The sequence below is a fragment of the Malurus melanocephalus genome, unplaced genomic scaffold, assembly GCF_030028575.1.
Source record: "Malurus melanocephalus ecotype Western Australia unplaced genomic scaffold, MMel_1.1 scaffold_2, whole genome shotgun sequence".
NCBI classification, from domain to species: domain Eukaryota; kingdom Metazoa; phylum Chordata; class Aves; order Passeriformes; family Maluridae; genus Malurus; species Malurus melanocephalus.
Genome location: NW_026623234.1, coordinates 6,540,023 through 6,549,388, shown reverse-complemented (window position 1 = coordinate 6,549,388; position 9,366 = coordinate 6,540,023). Strand labels below are relative to the sequence as shown.

At 38.6% G+C, this 9,366-nt stretch overlaps 1 protein-coding gene across 6 annotated transcripts in view; it reads right to left on the bottom strand.

Moving 5' to 3' along the window:
• DPF3 (double PHD fingers 3) overlaps positions 1 to 9,366 on the bottom strand; it is a 169,244-nt gene that overhangs the window by 16,315 nt on the left and 143,563 nt on the right. Inside the window, exon 11 of one of the 6 annotated variants that reach the window (XM_057366700.1) lies at positions 42 to 3,624. The exons of the other annotated variants lie outside the window; for them this stretch is intronic. Coding sequence (XP_057222683.1) covers positions 3,548 to 3,624 — 77 coding nt within the window. The 3' untranslated portion in view covers positions 42 to 3,547. Of the gene's footprint in view, positions 1 to 41; positions 3,625 to 9,366 lie in introns of those variants that run through there. 6 annotated transcript variants of the gene reach the window in all.

The window sequence follows — 9,366 nt, the reverse complement described above, 5'->3', positions numbered from 1 at the left end:
CTTCTTGCCTTCTGTCAGTATTCAGCTTTGCCCTCAGTCCAACCTCTGTGTAGGTTTCTCTGTCCTCTGCAGCACAGCAGAAATCTCAAGAGAAGCTTAGAGAAGAACAGAAACAGCAGCATTGACCAGGAGCCATCACATACCCTCCCCTCCTTTCTCTGCTTTCAGGTAGGAAAAGATTACCCACCTCCCCTGAAATCCTTATGAAAGAGTAGTTTTCTAGGCCTGCAGCTCAGATCATTGTAGGAATAKCTGTGATCAAATCACAGAAAGGAAAATGGAAGTTTCTAGGAGGGGCTGTAAAAGCAGCGATCCTTTCACTCAGCGCGCACTACAAGGAGACCATCACAGGAGCCTTCTCAGCACAGCTCACAGATACAGCTGGAACCTACCCCACCATTTCAGCTACCTTTGGTCCCCAGTGCACAAGTGAAAAGGAAGGAAAGACCTTTTTAGCCAAAGAACAGCTGAAGACAACCAGTAAGGAGTCCATGAGCTGTTCTATCAGATCCCAAACAGGTTCCAAAGAGCCACAGTGACTGAAGACAGCAAAGGCAGCTGAAACYGCCTTTTTGTTTCCTCCATCCTCCAATGAATTGGCCAAAGACCTTGCACAGGTAAAGATAAGGTCTGAAGGCAAGGAGTAAAGTTTTCAAGTCATATTGACCTGAAGAAAGAGGGAAGAAAAAACACTAATGGAAATTGAAATTACACCTGTGAAAATACAATATTATAGGGAAAGCCTATAAAAGAAGACCAAGAATAGTTAGTTACCTGCCACAAAGACACACAGTCTGTCACACACAGATGTTAAGAATCAGGCAGGTAGGAGACCATCTGTATAACAGAGCTTCGTAAAAATTACAGCAAGGCGTATTAGGGAAGAGGTCACACAGAGAGTTTCCTACAAAGAAAACATCTAATCTGAAATAGTATTTCCCCTTTCTCTTTCCATTCTATACAGCAATGTCATTAATCTAATACATGTAAAGGGAAAAGGAAGGTTCATGCCAGCACTGTGAAATGCAAAGGTTTCCAGTTAATCCAGGGACTTGACTGGAAATAGCATAGGTAGGGCAGGACTCCTTAAGGCAGTCCCACTAAAATCTATGCAACACCTATCATATAATTTAGACACCACCTCTGACTCTAAATTAACTTAATGCAACTCTACTGATCTCATGAAGAAGGCTATTAAAATACAAACACATTTAGGAAGATCCTGTATTATCACCAAATGCTAGAAAACACTCTTAAAATAAGTCCTATACGAAACCAGTTTTTATTTCCTGCCTACCTTCACTATAGCAAGCAACAGGACCAGTTTCTGCAGTCCAATGAATGGAGAAGAGAAAGTAAAGTAGAAAAATTAAGACAATTCTTGGTTAATGTCATGGTTCACTAGGAAATACAAAACAAAATCCAGGGACAAAAGTCATAATTTACAAAATGGAAAAGGGAAACAAAATCAATAGAGGAGGAAGTTTTATTTTAAGCTTCAAAGAGAGTATTATAAACAATGGAGAGCTTAGAAAAGTAAATGTACATGTATGTTACTTAACAATGTCTTTTTAAAAGAAGAATTTTTGCACTAAAAAAGACCTTGCAGAATTGCTTGGAAAGTAATATTTACAGAGGAATATACAGTAGGGACACTGGAAGCAGAACTTTTATTTGGAAGGAATATTACACAAACTGAACACAGACCCTACAGTTTTCAAATCTTCATTACAGTTGTGCGTCTTATATTTGGATGAAATAGAAATTTATTTCTTTTTTTTTTCTCTAGAGGCAGTTCACCACTGCAAGTTTAGAAACCAACAACATGAACAAAGCAAACCCAACCTGCTAAAAAGCCCAATTAGGACACAAATTGTCATTTAATTTAGTTAGAGCAGGACTACCTTACATGATTATTTTTGACTATGTGTGTTAATCTGGGAAGAAGTGGGAGAAGGGAAAGGGAGAAGAGTAAAAAAAATCTGCTGCTACTGACACATGGAAACCTCTCAGTGAGGTGAGTGTGGGTGCAAGGTGTGCAAGAAACACAATGCAGTATCAGGTTTTTGTCAGCTTCACCTAGTCAGCATGCATTGTAGACATAGCTTTTTCATTCTGAAAGCCAATTAAGCCACATTAACAAAATTACTTTATTCCTGCCTGTACCCTGAAGGTCTTTCCCAATAATTGTTGGTATGGTTTGCCCTCAGTTTGCTTCTCCTCTGTAACAGGGGTGCCAGACAGAGCCAAGTCCAATACCCTTCTCCTAGGACACAAGRCTATCCTGCATCCCTCTAGACTGCATCATACATGACACTGAACAGACCTCAGCTATCCACTGGGAGCAGAYCTGGCAGCCAACAAAACCCTCTCATACGAAAGAGAACACCTCTTTCACCAAGAAAATGCCCAACGACTTAGAATTTGGGACGTGAACATCCCTCACCACTGCCTCAGAGGACAACTTAGGATTGAAGCTGCGGGAACTCATATTTTTCTCCTGCTTAGTAACCTRTGTTGCAGACGTGGATGCAAATGTATGCTTTTTAAAGTCCACTCCCTCTTCAGAAAGGGCTGAAGTACACAAGTTTTCTACATACGACATCACCCTTGACAGAAAGATCCATGCCAAGGGCACTTAACATTTAGATGCTTCCCTTACAACCAACTCACAATTAACTATGGAATTAACAAAGAAAAAAAGAAAAAAAACCAACAAAAAAAMCCCCAAAAATGAACAGAATTGTTTTCAATTTTTAAACCCCTCTTTCAGCAGAAGTATTTCACAGAGTTGCTCAAGAGCAAATCTCTTTTACCATGCAAAAGAGACACATCAATCCTACTAGGAGAAGACAGTCCTTTGAAATGGACACAAAATCTGGTAATGAAAAAATTCAACCACTGAGCCTGGTCTTCACTGCTCCAACAGTTTTTGTTCAGATTTATGCATAACACAGTACAGCAAAGTAAGTTTTAAGCATCTAACAGGATAATATTATTAAGGAGAAAATAAACCAGAACAATCTTCACTTACCACATCCAATTTTCAAAAAACAAAGATACCCAGCACATGTATGAATGGCTTCTTTAAAGTAAGAGAGAGAGCAGAGTTGACCTTTATTTTCATTATTTAAAAAAAGATTTTTCCTTAAAGTAAATATTCAGTCTTTATTTTACAGTAAGTGCTTTTTAAAATTTCATGTCTTCACAAAATTGCATTTAAAATTTGAAGTAAAATGTATTTCAAACAAAAATACTGTGCAACTTCAGCACTTCTTTCTTAAATATCGAAATAAATAAAATAGTTGTCTTTTTCAGTTTGTTTGTTTTTCAGTCAGTTCTACTGTAGATCAATTCCAGTCTGACCTGGGTTTATACACACACTTAAAAGAAAGTGAAATCAAGACTTCAAAAAACTTCTTTGTATTGCACCAGCTTAGGGCATCCCCAGAACTTCTCTCMACAGCTGGCAGCCAACTTCCCACAGTCCAGGCTCCTGTGCCAGGTGGAACACGGGTACGGAAGAGTCAGGGCAAGGAAAGAAGTATCAAAGCATCCTGGCTTCTCTCAGTCTTCTTCTGAAATGTCTTGCTTGAAGGCTGCTGGAATCCATGACAGGGCTGGCTGCAGAAGGAAAAGCAATACAAAGTAAAACTAAACAAACTCAAACAGACAACAAAAGCAAGTGTTCAGAAAAAAAAAAACCAGAAACTGCACAAACCAAACTTCCAACACTGCYTGCATTCTAGTTCTTTGAAAATATAGCTCAACAGACTCAGTTTCAACTGACTGTGGAAGCCATAAATGAATACAAAGCAAACAAATAGGATAAGAAAAGGCATATCCAAAAGAAAGGCACTGAACACTGTCAAAATTTCTTATTGGGAACATCATTTAATAACCTTCATCTTTCAGCTTAGATGTCTCTTCACTAGAGGTTGAGACCTTTGTTTATGAAATCCTGCTCKAATTACCTTGCTATATTACTAATTATTTGTAGGGAGCCACAAGCATATGCAGCATGGCACAAATGACATTTTCAGAAGTCTGAATGATACACATGGGGTGGCAGCAATGCGATAACTTCTGGAAGGAAGGAATGAAAGATTGCATTTTGCATTACATTTATTCTGTGAATTGACTAAGTTACATACTGCTAAATCCTGAGCAGGATTAGATAGCAAATAAAATAATYTCTATTTCCACAAAATGCAAGTGCCTCATCCCATGTCTTCCCCACATCTCTCATATCAGCTCTGGACTACATGAAGGTCCAAAATCTTAGGAGCTGACAGCAACCAAAAGAATAAGTCAAAGATATGAACTGGCAGCATCCGCTTAACGGAGCTACCAGACCTGGAAATCCCAAGAGCTGGGKTTTTTTCTAAATGTTATAACAACTTGTCTTCTCTGAAACTGGCAACTTAGCATTGGTGGAAATACAGACAGGGACATGAAAACAGTTCTGACTGAATTTCAGCAATCTATTATATTTATACAGGTTGGGGTTTTTTTCCAACACTGGTAGATAGCTGGCAAAGAGAGCAAAGATTGGTATGGTTTATTGTAATGCTCAGTCGGCAAAAATTCAGCCTGGCTGACAAACCTGTGAGGTTTGTCAAAAAAACTCCATACCAGTATGAGCTCATGCATGTGCCTCATACTTTACTTAGAGCTACAAATTTCATAAAAATAAGGAAAAAAAAAAAAGGAGAACATGAAATGGGTGTTTATTGGAAAACATGTCCATATGTTACAGCACAAAACACACTGGGCATAATATTTTGCACTTTTTATAATAAAATTACTCCCARTGGGGTCAATACAATGTTTGCTTGAGGAACTGATTCAGTAAAACTGCTTGCCATGGGGAAGAGGAAAATTGCATGAAGAGTCAGGCTTTGAAAACTCCATCATTTTATGGTATTTGAACTATTMTTTTAGGGCCCATCTCAAAATACCATAGCAAGAATTAACCAAARAAAGGCAAAGGGGGCAGGAGAGAACACAATGGTGCCCTGGCACAGCCTGGACGCAGTGATTCTGTGGGTGCAGATCTTGTTTGCTCCATGCATCAGCAAGCAGCAAACTGAGTCTCTGTCTTCAATCAAGAGCCTAAGCTGTAGTCTGTAAAATGGCAAACTGGAACTCAAAATGAATAACTAATGTGAAAGCTCAAAGGCAAAACAATGCGGGGAGGGGATTCTAATAACACATTCTGCTGAAACAAATGGCCATCTCAGAGCTTGTCTACACCATAGCAGCAAGCGTATTAACAGGGAGATTTCATTCAATAAAGCAATAGCTAAGAAAGCCCAGTGGTAATATCCTTCTGAAGTCAGTGGTAAAGTTCTCTCTGGCCCTTGTTTCAGCAGCCCAGGCTCATCATTTATGACCTTACYACATACATACGATGTTATTCCAAGCACCATTACATATTCAAGAAATAAATATCCAGCCCACAAAACTGGGGGCTGCCTGAGTGAAGGGAAGATATGCAAAGTAAAGAAAGTCAGATTTCAGTTCCATTCCTGTTTCACCACATGCCTGGTCCTCTTTTTACTTCTTAATTATTTTCTTAAAGTATTTTCTTAAAGTTATCTCAATGTATATTATCACGCTTGAAATTTTATACTGCTTTCATGAAAGAGATGAGGTCTGCCCCTGCTAAAATTTCAACTAATCAAATGTCTCAAAAGGAAATAGGCTAAGGATCAGTGCACACTCCATGTTGCCTTTCTTCTCCCTTATCAGCTGCTCAAACAGCATGCTACTTCCTTTATTCTCCGGCTCCCATCTGTGAATCAGAGTTAGCAGAGGACAACTCAGGAAACTATGTGTGTTTTCTAAGATCCTTYAGTATGGAACAGTGGAAAGGTGCCTGAGGAGACAGCTTATATGATTAAACACAGAAAAGTCTGTATTTAGGGCCTGAAATGAAACACCCCTTTATTCACATTTCACATTGGGGATGTCTTATTTTGGTACATGGTTTGTGTGGGAGCATGTTTCAGAAGAATCTTTGGACAGCCTTGTGCCAGCCTCCCTGTAATAAGAAGGACATCTTTGGAGGAGAACTGGAATAGCCAGGGTGGTGATTAGTTGAAAAACTACACCTTTGAAGATTTTATGAAGAACAGAAAGTTTMATTGAGCTGCTGAAATCACTGGTGCATAAAGAGCATCATATTTCTTTCTGATTTCAAACATAAATTTTTAGATACAATGCAGAATTCACATTGCAAACTTTTTCTATGCCTCCCTAGTTTGATTTAGGATCTATGTGCCCATGTCCTGGTTTTGCTCAGTCCGGTTTTTCAGTGGTGGGGGGATGGGACCAAGAAACCACAAAGATGGCTCCTTTGACAAAGTTCTAGAATCTTTCTCCTTCTTCTCCAGCAAGAATAAGAYAAAATTAAGATAAAATTGATACAGTACAGTTCCCTCATTTCTGAACTGGTTATGTCAGTGTCAGAGTTTTTTTGGTTTTTTTATTGCACTTATGAAATCTTCTCCTGTATGTTTTCTGCCTCATCAACACTGCCATCTTCCCCTCATGAGAAGGTCTGGTGTAGCCCCTTTGCTTTGCTTTCATCCTCCTTCAACTTAGAAGCTACCAACCTTCTTTTCCTGTTCCCAGCCCTCACTCCAGCACTACATGTCCTGAGACTATTTAATTTCCAYATCAATACCCCATGCCATATCCACCATTAACACTACTTTACAACCTAGCTTAAACAAATACTCTTCTCTTCCAACTCTACATCTTAATTTCCTTGCTATGATGAATGCTTTCCTATAGTCAGTACCACACTGCTCAGCCTGCTGGACTAAACTCATGTTGGTTATCCCAACCTAATAAGGCATCTTGAGGAATCCAAGAACTACTCAGACTCTGTAACAGTGAATTAATTTTACCTTACTTGCTCTCTCAGGACTGTATTGAACGAGTGACCATCCATACACACATTAATGACATAAAGAASAGGGAGGATATTTTTCTACACTATCTGTAATAAATGTCAGCTGGCAACTTTTATGTACTTTGTGAGCTGTTGTGGCCTCTTTCTCAGGGTACTGCGTTACTCAGTTGTCACAAAGATGGGTGGTTTGRTTGCGAAAGGATTAAGACTGTATGCATTGTTATAGTAACTGCATTTGTGAAACTAAGTCAAGACTTAATGAATTATGGACGTCTGATTATTGTTTGTATTCCAAAAGAGCCCAGAATGCGTTAAGCATTGTCACARAATACAATGTTAAGAACTCCACTTGGAAAAAAGTCCCTTCAGAGTATGCCTGTTCTGCAGTTGATGCAGTGATTGGAGTTCTTCAGAAAGATGCACTTGAGTAGGTTTCAGCTATCTAATTCAGGTGCTGCAAAGACTGAGCTTTAGCAAATACAAAAGAGTAGCCAAACATTATATATTCATCTTGCACTAATTCAGAGGGAAAAAAAGGACTGGTTGTGGAAGAAATGAATGTTTTTATAAGTTAAAGTATACTTCTCATTGACAGCATTATGTCAAAATACAATTGATTTGACACTTGATGGATTATAATAAATCAGGAGAAACACAGTGGCAACAGAAAAGGCCTATCAAAATATCAGCTCAAACAAGGCTCTCTCCTGGTAAGTGTGCATGGCTCTGTCCTTTGGTATACACACGCAGAGTATTTGTAATGTTTTCTAACAACATTCTGAAGGCASAATATTAATGTAATCTAGACATCACTTAGCTTATATTCTGGATGTATGACTCTATACCTAAAAGCACAATTTGGCCACAGCTCATTCCATGTCTAAAGAGAACAATAAAAAAATTAAGACACTGAATTGTTTCTCTTTTTTCTACAAGGTTGGAGGGTGGGGGAGGGAGTTGAAATTGTTCTCACAGACAGGCTACCCTAGCAAAGAAACAGGAAAAATGGAATCCATTTGGTTTGGCCTCATTCATTATACATCTTCAAATTCTTTATTACAAGGCTGAGATTTTACTCTGGTATCAATAACACACACCTACAGTTTAAGCATTAGGCATTGTCCAGAGAAATGTCTCTTGCCTTTGCTCCAAATGAGGTCATGATTTCATCCTGTTGGTGTTATGTACATCAGTAAAAATAGATCTTTAGAACCTAACCTTGCCCCTGCTCCAGGGAGATTTTTGCCTGCATTAGGACAGCAAAACATAACTATACACTGACTCCTTTTGCATCACTTCTGATTGTACACAATCTGGATTCTGCTTCCACAAACTTCCATTAGCTTCACCACGGGCGTGAATGTGGCACATAYTTATAATACAATTTCCATGGGACTTGCTCCTACAACAAAGCTCAGTCAAGGGTCTGTTGAAAATCCAGGGCACAGAAATTTCACAATTGAGTGAAAGACATTTCAGCTCAGACATACCTTTCAAATCCTGCTGCATGTTTCCTCCTTTCTGGGAAAGCCGCTGGGAAGGGAGTCACTCTCTTCTCCATTGCCCTTGGAACTTTAATTAGTATTGCTTTGGTTTATTTCAAAAGAAGTTATTAAAAAGAAAATCAAGTGTCTCACAAGACACTACAGAGAGAAAAACCAGGGCACACAGGAATAAATGCCGTGAATTGAAATTTAAAAATGGAAAAAAGTATGGGTGAGGTATTTTTCCATGTCATTTCTTCCTTGATTCTGCTCCTCCATCTGTTTTGTCTGTGATGTCTATGACTTGGCATTCATATTCCATCCCTATCTTGGAAATTGCTGTCCATCAAGTGAAAGATGAAGGAAAAGACAAAAAAAGTAGAACGGTGTGGGGAAGATGTGAAGGGGTGCAGGGAGGAAGAGATCTATTGAGTGTAAAGGTGTCCAAAGGAGATGGAAATGTGTTCCCCAAGGTCATGGTCTTCAATGGTGCTGCTTGTACTTTCAGGCTGTAGCGTAGCAGGTGTACGAGAAGAGCCAGACTCCACATGCTASAGTAAGTGCAAAATCTGGAAATGCAGAAGCCATCACATCAAGGGTTTCCTTGTCCCCTGACAGAGTCCGCCCACAGTGGTTCTCTAGAAACAGTTCTATTATCAAGTAGACATCCATTGCTTTTTTGTTGTTTTTCTATTTTTTATTTAAAAAGTAGTTTTTCTAATAATATATAGAATATATAAATAATAATAATTAAAAAAAACTATTTGGGTTTGCTTTCTGTTCTCCAACCCATCTGTATTTTCTGTGGTTTGCTGATATATATATTAAAAGACAAGAAATTCAACTCTGCTCACTATTAAAAAAAAATATTAAATCCACTTTTTATGTTTCAAAAGAAAAAGAGAAGGAGGGGAGGTGGAATAAAACCAAATCTAAAAAAACAAAAAAACAAAAAAAAAA